The sequence below is a fragment of the Drosophila elegans genome, unplaced genomic scaffold (assembly GCF_018152505.1).
Source record: "Drosophila elegans isolate 14027-0461.03 unplaced genomic scaffold, ASM1815250v1 contig_208, whole genome shotgun sequence".
Lineage (NCBI taxonomy): Eukaryota > Metazoa > Arthropoda > Insecta > Diptera > Drosophilidae > Drosophila > Drosophila elegans.
Genome location: NW_024545578.1, coordinates 7424209 through 7442666, shown reverse-complemented (window position 1 = coordinate 7442666; position 18458 = coordinate 7424209). Strand labels below are relative to the sequence as shown.

At 38.6% G+C, this 18458-nt stretch overlaps 1 protein-coding gene and 1 long non-coding RNA gene across 22 annotated transcripts in view; one reads left to right on the top strand and one right to left on the bottom strand.

The window, feature by feature from the left end:
• The first annotated feature begins 697 nt into the window (after nucleotides 1–697).
• The window catches only part of LOC108145909 (protein phosphatase 1 regulatory subunit 12B), a 31453-nt gene continuing 13692 nt past the window's right edge, over nucleotides 698–18458 (top strand). For 6 of the 21 annotated variants that reach the window (XR_005977266.1, XM_017271576.2, XM_017271573.2 and 3 more), the window contains exons 1-12: nucleotides 698–883; nucleotides 1670–2193; nucleotides 10827–10939; nucleotides 10997–11551; nucleotides 11920–12008; nucleotides 12719–12832; nucleotides 13234–13324; nucleotides 14082–14474; nucleotides 15112–15213; nucleotides 15283–15420; nucleotides 15904–16120; nucleotides 17428–18282. Coding sequence is in view for 20 of the 21 variants with exons in the window: in XM_017271576.2 (XP_017127065.1) it covers nucleotides 1939–2193; nucleotides 10827–10939; nucleotides 10997–11551; nucleotides 11920–12008; nucleotides 12719–12832; nucleotides 13234–13324; nucleotides 14082–14474; nucleotides 15112–15213; nucleotides 15283–15420; nucleotides 15904–16120; nucleotides 17428–18282 (2922 nt within the window). In the remaining variant the exon portion in view is untranslated. The remainder of the gene's footprint in view (nucleotides 884–1669; nucleotides 2194–10826; nucleotides 10940–10996; nucleotides 11552–11919; nucleotides 12009–12718; nucleotides 12833–13233; nucleotides 13325–14081; nucleotides 14475–15111; nucleotides 15214–15282; nucleotides 15421–15903; nucleotides 16121–17427; nucleotides 18283–18458) is intronic. The other 15 variants (XM_017271593.2, XM_017271574.2, XM_017271570.2 and 12 more) reach the window with 11 other exon arrangements.
• On the bottom strand, nucleotides 3233–6688 carry LOC108145912. The gene is made up of 3 exons (XR_001774438.2): nucleotides 4501–6688; nucleotides 4364–4436; nucleotides 3233–4306 (listed from the first exon to the last, which is right to left on the bottom strand). It is a non-coding gene; the product is annotated as an uncharacterized LOC108145912 (long non-coding RNA).

Below are 18458 nucleotides of genomic sequence, written 5' to 3'. Positions count from 1 at the left end.
AATGACTTGCTTGGGGACACACTTTTTAGCAAAGTTCTCTTGAAGATTTTGGTTCCCGAACTTGCTAAATACCCGGGTTCTGAACCAACTGTCTAACATATGTATTTGGGTAATATTTGTCATTCTTAGTATTTATTTTTGAACTCCATGGCAAAATTTAACAGTCGATCTGGGCTTACACTTTATAGAGCCCTGTAAACGTATACGCCGAATTTGTCAATCAAATAAGTAACTGTCGTTAAAGAATTTGTATTGTGTTTAGAGTCTTTATGCCCATTAAACAGTGTTTTTCTTCCTGGTTATTAACATAATATTTAATTTAATTATTTCGCCGACAGATTTATGTTTTTCCTGGCTACTTAACTAGATTATTAACTAACTACAAACAAAAATAATAAAAAGTATCTTAAGAAAAAAACAAAAATAGCAAGAGCTCAAAGCTAAATTTCAAAATAAAAGCAAAAGCACCTTCTTTAAAACGATTAAACTTGGACTTAAGATTCTCAAAGTTCAAATGGAAAATCATCAAATATTACTGCCAAACATGGGTCAGAACGATAAAAAGGTGGTTAGTATTCGATATAAACATAGGTATTTATCGATTTGTTCAACACTCGTTAGAGGTGAAAGAAATAGCTATTTCCCCATCCAAGTTCCCAACCAGTCGGGGAAAAACATCGATGACACCGCTGTTCCCCACCTCTAATCGACAAAAATCATCAAAATTTTGGTCTGTGAACTTCGTGCGGATGAAATTGGACTGAACGCCAGCGAAAATATGCAAAATAAAGTGAAATACCAGTGCCTCGCGGACGAGGAGCACCGCTGCAGAGTGTCCTGCAGCCAGTAGATCCCTAGAGAGCTGGAAATTTTGCGGGGAAAGGTGCGAAAAAGTGTGAAAAGTTTCTACTGCAATCCATTTTTCTCTACGTGCGTGTGTTTGTGTGCGAGTTGGTGTGTGTGGAGTGGGGCGATGTAAAAATGCCTTTACATAATTACATAGGCAATTTCAAGGATTTTAATTCATTCCTTCAGCTCGCAGAATTACATAAAGTCACTGCAGCTACGAAATTGAATGCGTGAAAAAAATACGCGGCTTCCATTTTCGTTCTATTTACTCGCGGCTGTTGAATTTATGTCAAATTGGTAACACACACACAGATGCCGCGTATGCAGGCCCTATCTATGTATGTGTGAGTGCGCAAGAGAGAGAGAGAGAGAGAGAGAGAGAGAGAGCGAAAGGGAGAATGATAAACAAAGTGAAAAAAACAAGCGGCTGTAAAAATGCCCGCAAGTGTTTTTAATTGAAATGAAAATACGTTTGCTTAACACTTTAAATTTACAATTGTAAAACCAAAAATAAAACAGTTAACAAATATTCATTTTTGTATAAAACAAATTAATGATTTAACAGATCATCTGCCACCCATTTTCTCCCTCTCTTTTCGCATTTAAAATGTGTAATTTCCATTGAATGCAACAACAAAGGTGCGCGTTTAACAACAACAAATAGCATTGTTTTGCGAGAGAGCGAGAGAGAGAGAGAGCGTTCCAAATTGCCCGCGTGTGAGTTAGTGTAAAAGAAAACGCCAAGAAGTTGGCTGATAAAGCATACGCACACAAACACAGGCACAAAAAAGTAGAAAAATCGAAAAATAATAATAATCAGCAAGCAGGAGAAGAAGCAGCAGCAGTACAAACAGCAAAGTGTAGTTGTGATCGAAAATCGAAAGTGTGAAGCATTTTCTATAAATAGTGCAAAATCAAAACCAAATTCACAGTGCAAACAAAACGCAATAAAGCAATAACAAAAACACAAGAAAAAACCAGCGAACATATAAACACGAATACATCTGGAGCAGTCGGATCTCACAGAGCGCGCGCTCTGCCTCAAATAGCAGGATTATCTGAAGGATCGTCTAAAAAAGGATCACCAAGATGTCCTCGCTGGACGCGCGCAACAACTCGGCGATGATGAAGCGGGCGGAGCAGCTGAAGCGCTGGGAGGAGTCGGACACCAACCGTGCTGCCCCCACCCCCCGCCACGAGCACGGACGCAGGATCAAGTTCAGCTCCGGCTGCGTCTTCCTCGCCGCCTGCCTCTCCGGCGACAAGGACGAGGTCGTCCAGTTGCTCGACCAGGGCGCCGACATCAACACGGCCAACGTGGACGGACTAACCGCCCTGCATCAGGTTAGTTAAATTAAAATTTTACTAAAGGATTTCTGTGTGTCCAAGTCCTTATGTAGAAGGGTCCAATCTAAGCTTCACGTATAATGTTTTAGAGTTGTCACTTGAACTAAAGTATACCGCATTTTTCATTTTAGCAAAAGCTATAGGAAGGGGTTCGATTTTTAGATACTCAAAAATAGTAATATTATATTTCTCCCAAAGTCAACATAGAAATCAATTCAAAATAACAACAGATCGAACACCCAAGACAGGATTAAAAAAACTGATTTAAAATGTTCATTGTCTGAAATCTTACAATAAGGAAATATCGACTTGTAACTTTTTACATACTTTTAATTTCTGAACATAGAACATAATTAATAATAATGGACTAAAAACAAAAAGAGCTTAGTTTCTACAGATTTTTCAAAATTTCAAATGATTTTACCGGTGTCCCATTCATTTTGACTTTTATTTTTAAAATCGAGGTTTTTTTTAATGCCTTTGATGAAAACGAGCACATTCCGAAATCATTTGGTCTAAATTACAAAATTACCTTATTGGCGGCCACATCTCGGGACCTAATAAATGGAAGGAACGAAAACTAAACTTGTACCTAGGACTTCAACTTCTTGTAAAAGGGGTTGGATCTGTATTAGGTGCACCTCAGTTCACTAAATTATGTATATCCATTTTGCATCCCCTATTTGCCAGGGTCTGATTTCCTTATAGAAGGGGGCAAAACGTTGCGTCAGTCTGCTGCAATTGCGATCACGCGACCAGGCGAGGGGGTGGTGGGGGTGGAACGGGCGCAGGGGGCTGCAATTTCGACACTGTTGCGTTGCGTCCAACTGTGGTGCTGACGTGGGCCGTACTGTGGGTCAAATTCCATGAACCAATGATCAAAATAATACGAATATCTTAAGGTATAGAAATATATCGATGTATGTCAAATATATACGAGTAGAACTGCAACTTGTTTTTTTTTTGTTTAGCAAGATGTAAATCACGTTAATTAATTTATATTTTACTGAATTTAAAAAGGAAAATAGATGTAAAGTAAATAGAGTAATGTGTCAGTTTATAAATATTTAACAGTATTCTAGATAAAAATATTTTAAAAATGGTTCGTAACGTTTAGTAAAATTTGTTTAATCTTTTACAATATTCAAAGGACCTTTCTGATCCTATCAAGGTCAAAGTGTAGGCCTCGTCTTAGGCCCACTGTGCAGCGCCGATCTCTAGACGCTCGACCATTGTTTTTGTTGCGTATTTCGTGCTCTTCTGCGGTTTCAACACCGCCGCCGCAACAACAATACGAATTTCGAATATTAACAAATACAACAAATACATGGCTAATGCAAGCCGACGATTTACAAGTCGAATGGCCAGAACAGCAACAGCAAAAACCAGCGAAAGGCAAACGGGCAACGGCCAAAAGCATTAAATAAGAAAAATACAAAATTTTCTATTTTTAACAACCAAGAAAAACATACAATACCCATACACATGAAAGCGAGTTTACATATTGAAAGCCCAAAGATTTTTCGCAAAATCATTTTCAGTTTTCCTCTCATTTGTTTGACTTGTTATTGTACTGTGTCGAACAAAAAAAATTTAATGAGTTGCTAGCAAAAAAATGTTATAAATGTTTAAATTTTGTTTCCTTATTATCAAAAACTTGTCTATTTGGTTTTTAATGTTGCTTAAGAAATAAGAAACAAGAAGTTTTTATGTCAAGTCTAAAGCTTGTGAAAATTTGAAACTTGGAACTAACTTTAACAATTTAAAAAAATCTTTAGAGATTTTAATTTAAAAAAATCGAAAAGTGAACATAAAGAAATGACTTTTCCTGGGATTATCTCCAAAATTCTTACTTAAATGTGAAAATCAATTCAACGGCTTCTCTCATCAATTACAAAGTCGGCTGTCAGTCCACTCCCATCTTGCACTCACTGTCTGCTCCAATTCAATATAATTGATTCTAATTATGCTGCGCCAGCAAAGAGTCGAAGATTTTCACCGTTTAACCGCGGCGCACTTGTTAACCAGATGCTAATTTGCTCAGTGCGGGCAGCGCGGGGAGGGCTCACTGTCTGGGAGTGCACTGTAATTACAGCAACAGCAACAGCAACTACAACACAATAATAATAATAATAACAATGGGAACAGTGCAAACGTTTTGAATTACCTGCCACATTGTGTGCGGTGCAACTGCGGTCGCAACCTGCGGCTATTTGCTTCACTTGCTGCTGTCGTTTTTGCTAAACCGCAAGACAGAATTTCGATTGCATTTATTAAAATAATTATCTTATCGCCTTTACTTACAAGTCCTCTAATGGTTGCAAAAGCCCATTCCGCACTTTCTTTGTAGTTTTTCCCTGCCGCTCCATTTTCGCATTCATATAATTTCAATGTTTGGGCCTTCCATTCATAAGCATTGACAACGAGAGCACCACACCTGCAACACATTTTCAATGGCATGCGACACGATTTCTGCAGACGGGATAGGCCACAGTGGTACTAAACCAATTTTTAATGGTTACCACATATAATTTATAAAAAGAAAGGAGAATTCTTAGGAATTCAGAAATGATCATAGTATAACAATCACTAGAAACACTTATAGGAATTAAGTGGCACGTATTTCGAGCAAATTTAGGTTTTCTTTGAATAAAAACTTACTTGTTGCTCAAATTTATAAACGCAAAAATTTGAAAGCAACTTAAAAGAACCATAGCTTTGATAAAAAAAAATATAGACTTCTTTAAACATCAAAAATGTTGGCGAAAGAATTTAGATTTAGTATTTATTTTTAAAAGTTTTTTGTCTACCAATTGATTTTATAAAATTAAATGAGAAACAATGAACCTAATGCTCCGATTTGACTAAATTAAATGGAAAACAGGAGTCTCTTGGTTCCACTGTGTTGCGCCGCTACCTTGGACTTTATATGAATGATGTTGACTGATGGAGAGGAAGATAGAAATTGGAGGATGGAGGCGGCGGTTGCAAGTGACCGTGTATCCATGCCGTTGGCTGACTTTGATTTTGCTTTTGGCCTACAAGCTGGCAGCGTGCATTGACGTTCAAACTCGCTGGGGGACAAGTGGGAAATTATCAAAGAAATGGCAATAAATTACGGGTGTTTACAAGCGTTCAGATTCAGATATTTACATTTAAATACAGTTCAAGGATAACGTGATGTTTTTCGAAATGTGTATCTTTTATAAAAGCGTATTTCATGGTCCACACACATATTTCACATGAATTAGTTATAAAATGTATAAATAGAAATTTTTGGAAATACGTGGGCTTTAACAAAATATGTGTATTTTATTTCATTTGCTGAAATTATTATCAAATGAATCATTTTGTAACTTTGAAGCGAAACTATAAAAATGAGACAAATGGAACGACCTTACCCAAAGTAGAATAAACAAATTTGATAAATTTTAAAGTTTTGAGGGTCGTTGGGGTTCTTTTGCGATAAATACTCTTATCAGTTTTGCTTAATTTATCCATTTATATTAGACTCACAGCTATCAAATCTGGTTTTCGCGCCCCCTGAGTGCCAATCTATGTTTCTTCATTAATCAGCTTCTTTCAATGATGTGCTCAAATTAAGAATTGATTTATATACATACATTTCTGCCAATTAGCAATTGATATATTTCGATTTATATAGGGGGAGAAGGGGACGCAAGCTGGCGCCGCATAAATTAAGAAATTATTCTGTCAAGACTTCTCTCAAATTGAGCCATAGTCAGTGTTGAGTGCATAATAATCGTAACAATCGCCGATCGATCCGTTGACATGACGATCGTGAGCCGCGGATCGATGACGAGTCCTGATCGCTCGGGGAGTTGGGAAAAGCTGCGTGAGTTTTCCCAAATAAAAATAGACACACAGACCACATCGAGAGCCATTCACTAGTAGATTTGTTGCTGTCGGCTAACGCGCTTTATTGACGTGTTTTCTAACCTTGGCCCGGTTCTCGACGGACTGACGGGACGGACAGCTGTTGAAACGCACAGCTACACGCTACAGACTCACAGATACAAATCGAATATCCTCAAGAATCAGCAGCGCGTGTATTCGGAATGAGAATGATCTCTGGATGTATCTGTTTGGTTGTATATAAATGGATGCGGTCGCTACACTTGATTTGATTTATTTCTCGTTTCGTGTTTTACACCCAAAACAACAAACGAATGCGAATGATCAAAATGAAAATTCGCTGCTCTATGCCAGATACAATTTGATGTGATGTCTGCAGTCCGTAGTCCGTAGTCCGCATCTGTATCTGCCAGTATCTGATGTGTGCGTTGCATAATACCATTTCTAGCCATAGCCAGCCACCAAATGTATGCCATTAAAAATGTTTCGTTTTACAACCAAGTTTCTCCGACTTAGGCCTATCCAATCTTTTCTTTCTCTTTATTTCTGGTTGCCAATTCTGCCGCCACCGCCGCCGCCCGATAATAATTATTATACATTTAGCTTACACTCGCCGCGCCGGCACACACACGATTTAAAATCTGCTGTTTTATGGATAAACGATCCGAAATCAGCGGGAACTCGTGAAAAATACTATACTTTTGGCAACCCATGACGACATGACCTCAGAAATAGTTCAGCAGAACAATATATTAAGTTCTATATGTATTTTATAATTCATTTAGGGAAATCACGTGGTTTTTGATATAAATTGCTGTATTATATTTATTACATTTTCAATGCATATGGAAACTGGAATTTCTTTTGACTTATTGGTTTTGACAATTTGTTTATTTATCTAAGATACATATAATTTAGTAAGTAGAAGTTTGTAGATTTGAAAACTGCATTGGGGAAAGTTTAGAGTTTGGGGACAACGATTATCATATCAGCTTACTCACACATGAAATCTTAAGTAAATAAACATTGAAACGATAAGATTTTATTTTCATTAAGTTCAGGAAAGGCAAATATTTTGTAAAATTTGATGATGAGGTTACTCACATAGTTTAAAAGTGATAAGAAATTATTATGCGAAATTATTTGAAAATTGACTTGAAAAAATTAAAGAATTCATTTCGCTTGCCCTATGATTGATTTAATCGTATTATGGTGTTAAATTATAAAAACCATTTCAAAGGAATTTAAAGAATCATAAGGAAATTGGCTAGATTTTTGGTTTCCGTTTAAGTTTTCTTCTGGTTTGTTTATTTTTCATGTTGCAATAGCTTGTGTTCATTATTTTTCACACTTTCCAGCCAGATGTCTTGGCTCCACCTGGCTTGGCAGTCAAAAAAGAAATATTAAATGTCGGAAACAATTCGACTGACCACAAGCGCCTACTCATTCGGCTCTGTATAAATCGTTATACAATTTGGCAAAAATATGCCAGGCATTTTTAGTGGCGAAAAGCTATTGAGATACATGAGAACTTTTCTTTAAAAAAAAGAAATAAAATAAAAGAAAAGAAATTGTTTGAAAACTTTGTAATATACTAGAACATTTCACGCTGAGCAAATGCCTCAAAATCTGTTGGATATAGGCACGTCTAGATATATATACTGGTCTATATGTATGTCTATATATCATATGGTTTATGTAGATTCTTTGCACTTTTATCTTGTGGCGCTAATTCAAATTTGTAATTTATTGAACTCAAGCGGTTCGCTCGTCTATTTTGGCATTTCGATTATAATACACATTTGCTCGCTTAAAATAATATATGCAAACAAGGGAGGGTAGGTCAATGAGTGGCAAGGAATGCTTCTTTAAAACGTATTTTAAAATACAATAAATTGCTCAATATTTACGTATTTTAATTGCGGATCAAGGGGAAACAAAAGTGGGATGATGTATGATCAGAGTAAAGGAATTGAAGGAATAATATTTGAAATACATTTATTTATTAGCATAATATTATGTTAGTTGTAGTTGTAGCTCGAATATTTTTTATATTTTATCTTATTCTTCTTTATTCTGTTTTGAATTATAAAGGGAAATCGAAGTAATTTTGAAAAAAAAAATAATCGCAGACCCCTTTACAAAAGCTTGTAATTAAGAAATCGTTTACCATTCTAAAGTTTATGACTTAAATTTTAAATTGGATTAAACCAGAACCTGGACCCACCAGCCTGCAATTTCAAACAGAGTTTTCCACGGAACTCTCGTGTCTGCCTCTTCATCAAAAGGAATTGTTCAGGCTATTGAGTTATAAGCCAGAATTATGTGCATTGATGGTTAACAAAGCGGGGGCCAAATGGAGCTTGGCGCCTAGCAAACTACCGCGTAATGAGCCACGTTAAGCTGGCGGCCGAGAGTCTGAAAGCCGTCTCAACAAGTCGCTGTTGGCCTACGCGGCGTATACGTAATGCGGCGAGGTGAATAACATTTGGCGTGCAACGGCTGAAAATGCCGCTCAATGGCGTGCCAAAACAAAAGGCTAAACTTAGCATGCAGTTTTGTTTTTTTTTTTTTTTCTCTTTTCGCTTTTCGCTTTTTTTCACTGCTTTTCGTTTGGCAATGCAAATGGAAATAGCGTAGAATCCGTTGCTCTGACATTAAGGCCCAAAGTCTAGGGAATCGGGGGAATTCACTGATGGAATAGCTCGTGTCAAAAATGTTTGCATACCACAAAGCCATTGGACATTGTCGTCGAGTCGATTTGGATGGTCACGCGTGGGCGTTGTCGCTGTGCAAACCCCCCTCCCCCTTTTTCCTGCCGGTCAGTTTATCAAAATTGTTCATAATTAATTAATTGGCTGCGTTCCAGATTTACAAATTGTTTGGCCCACCCGCCGTCTCCCTATCTCTCTCTTTTTTTTAGCCTTTTTTTTTAATGCGTTTTACTGCGAAATGGAAATTGCTTTTGGATCTAAAAGCAACGGCAAAAAAGTCACTTTGAAGCTCAGCCAGTAAAAATTTGAATTAACATATGCCGTGGAAAGGAAAAGAAGCGAAAGATAGAGAAACAAAGAAAAGAATCGGTCATTTGATTTTTATAATGCCCCCACTCCTCAAACGTGCTCTGTTATCAAAGTGGGAAAGGGGAGGGTAAGGAAATACACTGAAAAGAAAAAGCAGTAGCCAAGAAGGATTTAAAAATAACTAACTATATGGCCATAGAATTTTGAGATGGGCAACCTATTTCTTCTATTAAATCCCCAACATTTTATTTTACCCTTTCTACCTTCTATGAATTATAAAGTTACTTTACAAATAATGTTTATTTTATGTGCTAAATATATAAGTCCAAATTAAATTTGTTTCCGTAAATACCTTTGGCATTTATCAGTTCATTTTATCGAACCTGCTCTGTAATTGAAAAGTTTGGAGCTTTCGTTGTGTGATACAAATGTAGAGATAAACAAAATATGTTAATAGAGCGGTTTTGACAATTTGCCAATAACACAGCTTATGAATTCCTCACAGATAAGATTCTTTATTGGAATGTGATTTTGGTAGATATTTTGTGCTGTGCATTGATAGACTTAGCGCCTTTTGTTGTGGGCCTCGTCTTTTACTTTCTTTTCCTTGGGTTTTGTGCTGTTGCTTTTGCGCCAAAGAATGCTTATCGGCATTTGCAACTACGAGGCGTTGTCGTCTCCACTCAACTCAGCCCGACATTGTTATGGGGTTGGGTTGGCTTGGGTTGGGTTGGTTTCTTCGCTGGCTCACAGATAGCGGCGGCCCCAAAGAAGCGCCGGAGTCGCGGGCGATGATATCATCGTTCAGTGCCGTGCATGTGCCATCAAACCAAACGAAGATGTCTAGGCGGGTTCAGCGGAAATCCGCATAAACAACCCAACCATGCTGGAGCTTCTCTACTTTGGCTTGTGTCTTTAGCTGGCTGTTTACTTTAACGTTTTAGCAAGATAAACACACGAAATTTTAAAACATTTTACTAGCTCTTATAAAAACAAATCGAAGCTACACCACCTCGCATCTCTTCTACGAAAGTTGATTCAACTTTTGATGCACTGCATTTACGATTGCCTTCGGGAAATCGAATTGCTTGTCTGGCCATAAAAATGTAAATAAATACATTTTCATTTGGAAAAGAAGAACGATTTCAAGGATCGATGATTATTGTTTTGACCTTTTGATGTGAAATTACAATGAGCAAGACCCAAACAAAAGACGAATTATTTACTCATAGATAGACATTGACAAATTTCTATAAACTTAACTAAGGCTAATTGACATTTCGCTTAGCCCCAAACATTCCACTTTGATGTATTTTATAACCATCAACTTTGTTAAGTTTCAAATAATTTAGAGGTCTTCAATTTAAACTTTATTGTAGTTTCTTTAATGATGCATTTACAAGACTTTTATAGCTTTTTTAATTATTTGTTGGGATTAATCAAAATTGCTCAACTGCAATGGTCGTTTTTAACGAAAATACTCAATTGTTAAATATAAAAATTGAGTGGAGGCTTACGCCATAAATAATATGGACTTTTTAGTTAAGGGGGTTTCCCCAATTATAATAATTGAAAATAAATGAAACCGGAATATCAATATGTGTGTTTTAACTTTTTTTTTCATATCTTTGGAAGCTTTGATTACTCGATAATTATCAGTGTCTACTTTATTTATTTTTAAAAAATTGTTTTTTCTTTACTAACTCCTGATTTTGACCTTATATTTTACAGGCGTGTATAGACGACAACCTGGACATGGTGGAGTTTTTGGTGGAGAGAGGTGCCGATATAAACCGACAGGATAACGAGGGCTGGACGCCCCTTCATGCCACTGCCTCCTGCGGGTGAGTTAATCACCTATTTCCCCATAATTCATTTCTTATGTACGTTTTGTTTCTTAGCTTTGTGAGCATAGCTCGGTATCTGGTGGAAAATGGCGCTGATGTGGCCGCTGTGAACAGCGATGGCGATCTGGCTTTGGACCTGGCCATCGATGTGCAGCACATGGCCATGATTGACTACATGGAGAAGATGGTGCAGGAGCTAAACATAAACGTGGATGAGGCTCGAAAGGCTGAAGAGCAGGCGATGCTGAACGATGCCAAAAAGTGGCTGAGAAGCGATGCCGCCGAGGTGGACAGACCGCATCCGAAAACAGGAGCCACAGCACTCCACGTAGCCGCCGCTAAGGGTTACACGAAAGTGCTGGGATTACTCCTGGCCGGACGTGGCAATGTGGATCGCCAGGATAACGATGGCTGGACGCCACTGCATGCCGCATCGCATTGGGGTCAACGGGAAACGGCCGAGATGCTCGTGGAGTCACTGGCCGACATGGACATACGCAACTACGCCGGCCAATCCTGCATTGATGTGGCCGATCGCAAAATAGTCAAATTCCTGGAAGAACTGCGTGCCAACAAGCGCAACAAGCGGCGACCATCTAGTCAAATCAGGTGAGAAAAATCTGATAATAAATGTAACTTTTAAATCTGGAATGCAAAACTCATTTAAAATGTTCAATTAAATCAGTTAAGTGGATTACATAAATTGTACACAGTAATCTGTTTACAACAACTCGAAATTAAATAAATTATACAAACTAAGGAACGTACTAAACAGCACATATTTTGACAGTATTTTATTGAATCATTATTTTTTTATGAATTACTTGTATAAAATAAATATACGCATGTTTTAGTTTAAATTAGTCACTTGAAAAACAAACAAAAAAAAAAGAATTTTGAAAGAGAAAATTTTTATTTTCTAAACATTGTGATAAATTAAATATGAAATTAACCCACGAAATGTTTATCTTTTTCAGCAGAATCTCAGATGCGATTGAAAATCACGTGGACAAGACGCCAACCAAGCTGGTGCGCGTCGAAGTGAGAACTGATGCCGCAAAGGATGGTACGTATGGCCCGATAAAGAATTATCTCCTAACCTCTTAACATGGCTGCATAATATAAACGAATAGCTTTCTTTGATTTCTCGCACACACACACTCTTGTGTTCGTCCTGTTTGTTGTCCTGTTTAGGTTCTCATGCGCGCTAATCTTGTGTTGTTGGAGCATTTAATCGTAAAACATTTGCCACTGCCTCTCGTATTTTAGTATTTTAGTCACTCAAGATCACGTTGTCTTGTTTAATTTGCCTTCATGATCATGATCATCCATCAGTAGAACCCCTCTTTTCTCTCTCTGTATCTGTATAGTGTATCTTTCTCTCTCTCTCTCTCTGTATTTGTGTATTGTCTTTGCTTGTAAATCACGCACACTGCAGCTGCCAGTGGCTCAAGTGAAGCTGCCGAAGCAGAGACTTCGATTCCAAGCGCTGCTAATGATGATGATGATAATGATGATGATGGTGATGGTGGTGGAGGAGTGGTGGCCAGTGGCCAGAGCGATACAGAAGAGCTGAGCGATTCCACGGAAAGCTCACACTCGACCAGTCTTTCCGAGAGCGAAGGTAGTCGGCATTTGTTTTGCGTCCCGATTGAGGAGTAGTTCCTCGTCGGAGCCCTGTCTGTTTTAAGCCCGTCCATAAACCACTAATCTTCTCCTGGTTGTGTTTGAGTCTTGATTTGCGTACTAAAATTGGTTTATCCATTGCTCTTTCAGCTGAGAACGTCAAGCCCAATCAACAGATCCATGCAGCCGATCATCCAGTCGAGGAGGAGGCGCCCTGGCGACGCAAGCTGCCACGCACACCCAACGACAGTCCCACTAATAATCGTAAGTCTGACTAAAAAATTCATGAAGTGCGTTTAAGAAGCTTAAGCCCAAAAAAGAACAAATTAAAGAAGCATTTTGTTTAAATATATTTTGTTAATCAAGTTCATTTATTAACACTTCAATAATTAAAATACTAGTTAGTTGAAGATTAATATTTACAATGTAGTTTATTGTAGTATATAAATTTCAAGATGATCTCATTTAAGATAATCATTTTACAAATTTTCAATTGCCTTTAGTTTAATGAATACATTTGTAAATAATATATTTCCTTTACTAAATATTGAGCTAAAATTGCGGGCAATAAAAGTCCCAGCTATGTGAAAGCTCTGAAACGCACTGCCCTAAATTACGAATAATCGAATCTGATATTATTAATCATTATGATAATCATCTTGCAGAAGTTCCTGATAGAGAGCTCAGCAGCAATAGCTCGGAAACCGCCAACGATGTCATTTTGCGACGCACGCAAAGCTTTGAGAATGATCAAAAGTGAGTTGAATCCATATAAAATAAAACATTGCGTGCCGCTCACACACAAAAACACAATCGCATCACAGTTTAACCCACATTTATAATGATGTTATATATATATATATACAAACATATATCGGCCAAATTGCACCGAAAGGTCTTGATTTATTGGTTGATTTTGCAGTTTACTTTTCACTTTGGCCGATTGCATTTGCTTATCATTATCACATATACTCACACACCAATGTTTAACCAGTCATACAGCCTTTTGTCAGAATACAAATATTGATAACCCAAATAAAAACAAATTGTATGGGTAATTGTTTAAATTTACCCCTGGTGGTATCATGATCTGGGAAAGCTTCGTTTCGTTGGTGAATCTCCATGAATCACAAGCTTTCCAATAATGAGCTTTTTCCATAACACCACATCGCATTTGGCAAAGTGAAGCGTTGACTGCAAAAGGCCATAAATAGGGGAAAACAAAGTATTGTATTGATTTTAAAGTTTTTGTTTTGCTTTATTTTTTTTCCCCACCCTTCAAAATAAACGTAAAACAATAAAAACAATTGTATCACCAACGCACCACAACCAACCAAAAACAACAAACTCATCAAAACGCTTATCCCGAAATCTAACCTGCCCGCTCGCCCACCTGCTCGCTCCGCCCGCCCGCCCGCTCACCTCTACGCCCGCACGAACGTTCGAAAAACGCCTGTAAAAACGCTCGAAAAATCTTTCGAAAAACGCCCGAAAATCAAATCCAAAATGACAGATTCTATCAAAAGTACAATGAGCTGCGGGCACGCATAAAGGCCAATTCCTGTCCCATATTGCCGGCGAATGCGAATGCTAATGCCGCTGCTGCCAATAATTCCAATAACAATAATAATCTAAGTAGCAATAACAATCATAATAACAACAATAACAACAATAAAAGCGATCTGCTATTGGGATATGCTGCTGGCACAACAAAAACAATGACAACAAGCACCTCCACAACAACAACAACAACAACCAGTACATTCAACCACTCGAACACCAACAACACAAGCACAACACAACAACAACAACAAAAACCACCAGCAGCAGCAGCAGCATCGGCAACAAATCAATTATATAGCGTACAAAGATCGGCCTCACTCAAAGATAACTCAATGTATTACAGGTTTGTTTTGCATACAACACGACCCAAAAACGAAACTAGATCAGATTTGTTAGTTGAATTATGTAAAAGTTGCTGTTGTTTAGAAATTATAATTTTTACTATTATTATAGTTATTAGCTTAATTTGTATTTTCACTAAATCTACAACTAATTGAAAGAAGAGACAATATTTTAAAATATTGTTATTTCTGATTAAAATAAAATACTACCATATTAAGTTTAAAAACTCAGTTTAAACTAAAAAACAAATAAGTCAAAAACGGAAAAATCCATAATATTAATAATATTTAAGGTAACTTGAAAATGTATTCGTTTTATATATATCACTATATTGTTCATTATATTATTAGAGCTAGTAAATAGAGTAACTACTTTCTGGTCTGAAAATCTGATCTAGTTTAAGGGGCCACGACTACTCATAGCTGTTAACACCAACCTAATTTGTTGTAACTATTAACCTAACTGTGCTTTTGCTTAGCTTCTTCTCGTCTACACCTTCAGAACCCAAACTCATTGCACCAAAATGTTTAACATATTTTCCTAGGCCACGCACCAATGTCGTCTACTCTCTCTTGGCTGTTTTCCCAGTTGAGCTATGAACCCTTTACTAAAATATTTCTGTTTTAATTTTCCCCCAGGAAACCGACCGTTACGATTGCCACGCCCACCAGTACAGCAGCTACGGCAAATACGGCGCTCAGTTCACCATCGACAACTGTACAGACCCCACCAATTCGCAGGTGAGTTTAGTTTGTGGTATATGGTATTATGAAACTCTTTGTCTAAAAACTCCCTTGTCGATCGATTAGCCAAGTTTCAGCGAAAATAGTTGAAAAGAGCAATAATGGCAGCTCCTCCACGGCCAGTGCCAGCGATGCGGAGAGCGCCAAGCCACCGCCGCCACCGCCCAAACAGTCCGCCAGCAATATGATCAAAAACTTCTTCAAGTAATGAGCGAGAATTAATTGTTGTTTTCGTTGATGTTGAGCTAACCCCGCTAGCCAGCTGCTAACCCGATTTCTGATCCCATAAAAGCATGTTAAACGCAAAAATAATATTAGCAACGAAGTATAAAGTATAAAAATTCATTTCTTCTTGAAGTGTTCATATTAAAGTACATTTGAAGTTATATCTAGTACAAAAAGAATTAATGAATTATAAAATATAACTTTTTAAAGCATTTTTTTTTTAAAGAGATCCATTCCAACTTTACAAACTAACTTATTAGTTTTTTTTTAATTCAAGCTCTTATAAGACTTGATTGTCTATAAAGTAATAAGTGCCATGCCAAAGTTATTTTAGTAATTAACAGCTCCATGTGTTGCTACCTACTTTCGAAGGGAATACTTTTCTTCAGCCCTTTGTTTTTATATATTTAGTTGTACACACCTATTCTAAAACTAAATCTTTGTTTTCCAACCAACTTGTAGATCCTTTGTGCCACCGGTGCGTGATGAGGAGAGTGAAACGCAGCGAAAGGCACATGCCAAGCGCGTGAGGGAGACTCGTCGGTCAACCCAAGGCGTTACTTTGGACGAGATCAAGAGTGCCGAGGAGTTGGTCAAAAAGAAGAACATGGGCATGGCCAACAACAATAACAATAATAATATCAGCACCACCACTACGAACACCATCAGCAACAGCGGCGTAAGTAGTCCAGTGTCCGAATGGATGCTCTAACCGAATCATCCACGAAATCACAACAAAAATCAAACCAAAACATCCACACTTGAGGAAGCTCTCTTCATAGAACCATTGGTAGATCATACCTGTAACCTTAGATGGGATTGCAGGATCCATACACGATGTCCACATGCAGTTATCACACCCAATCAAACGTTGAGCAAAACACACCAAATCAAAACCGAAAAATCAAATGCTTATGGTTATGGTGTCCCTATTTCTTGGATATCCTTTTTCTGTTTATGTGTTCGATTATGTGTTCACTCACACAAGCACTTTCACTTCATTAATTGCCTGTGTGAGTGAGTGAAAAATGTACTAAAATAGTGATTGTAGTTTAGAAAATAACATTTAGTAAGCAGAATGCAAAAGGTTACAAAATGTGCCCTTAAAAGTATGCTATACACCTTGAAAACAAAAGTAGGTGGCCAGCAAATTAAGATACTTTACCATTTTACTGTTGAGTATTGTTAAAATTAAATAAATCAAGTGCTTCAACGGGCTGACAACGTCTTTAGTTACATTGATTTATATAAAGATATATATTAAAACAGGCCTTGAAATCAATTTGAATCTGCTGCATTCTGTTGTCTCATCCCATTAAAAAAAACAGCCCTAAGCTGTCACCATTTCAATCAGTCATCGATCAATCAGTGCTCATTTAGCGTACGTTGCCATCCGTTTGTTTGATTATTCGTTCGTGATCGATCGCAATATCACACTTAACCAATCAAGTTGAGTTCAGTTTCTGCGTTTGGCGCCTTCGCCCTGCTCCGCGCCGCCCTGCCCTGCCACTCCCCTTGACCCGGCCCCGCCCACGCCATCGCGCCGCCTCATCAATGTTGAGTACTCGTTATAGCGTAGCTTTATTTTTATGATTTCCAATCATCGGCATATCAGTCTCAAGCAGCTGCATATCAGTGAACCATAGCGTAATTACCATTCCGACTCGTATTTATGTTACAGTTTTTAAGTTATCTCTATGTTCAGTTTTCGTACTACTTACTAGGCTCTATAATTTGTATAGCAATAAACTGTATGTCTATGGAATATGTTGATGATTATCATTTTGCATGTCCCATTTGCATGCGTAATCCGGGTCACCGGTTCGCCCTAAGTATCGTTATAGTATGCAATCGATATTTATATATATATATATTTATATATGTATATATAGTGAGACATTTTTGGTTTTTGTTTGATACACAATCGCGTCCATTGCCTCTGAGGACAACTGTTTTTTATTTGTTCCGAACTAATATTATTAACAGAACGAAACAAGCTCAGCATCATCGGCCACCACAGCCACCACAACATCGACATCATTGATCCTCGACAGCAATGAGCCGCGGGACGAGTCGCAACCGCCACCACCGCCCACCACACCACCGCCAGCCATAATACCCACCACAACGACGGCCACCGATGAGACGGAGATCGAGGAGGTGGTGACCACCGCCGCCCCCAATCCTCCAGTTGTCCAAAGTCTGAATGACGCCACAGCTACGTTTACCCTATCCGCTCCCGTGCGAAGATCCATTTCGGGCGAGGGCGATGGCGATGGCGATGCCAACAGTGATCCGGAGGGCGATCAGGATCAGTCGGTGGTCAGTGCCAGCTATACGATAATGCCTCGCAGGGATAAGCTCCCAGATGCCGGAGCAGAAGAGAAAACTCCACAAAAGACTGACCCAGTTGCCAAAAGCTCCAACGAAGAGGAGTCGCCACATGTTAGGCCTACGGATCTGCCACTGATCCCAGCTCCTGCCGCTCCTGCTGCTCCAGCTGCTGCTGCTGTTGTCAGCACAGAAGCTATCAAATCATCCTCGGCGGCCACCACGCCATCTGCCCTCGAGAGTCCAGTGCGCTTGCGGGACAAGCGGGGTCTGACCAGCAACAGTCAGGAATCGGAGACCAAGTCCGATACCGCCTCGCCCGTGTCCTCGCATCCGGATTTCAATGCCCGCGACTCGCTTTTGAGTCTATACGCCCGACGCACAACGGACAGCAGCGCGGGAGGAGGAGGAGGAGGAGGTGGTGGTGCAGGTGGTGCGAGTGGTGCTGCTTCAACTTCCGCAGCGGAAAGGCGTCCCTCTTGGCGCCTGAAATTTGATGCCGGCTCCAAGGTATGCCCACACTACCCAACTCAGCCCTCTAAGCGAATCCGATAGCCTAATCCACAATATATAGTCCATTTTTCTATTGGTTGCCCAATTCGTGAGCGCCATAAACAATTTTGTTAATCTTTAAGTGTAGCATGGACTTATTTTGACTAGAGTGTGTGTATGATTAATGGAGAACT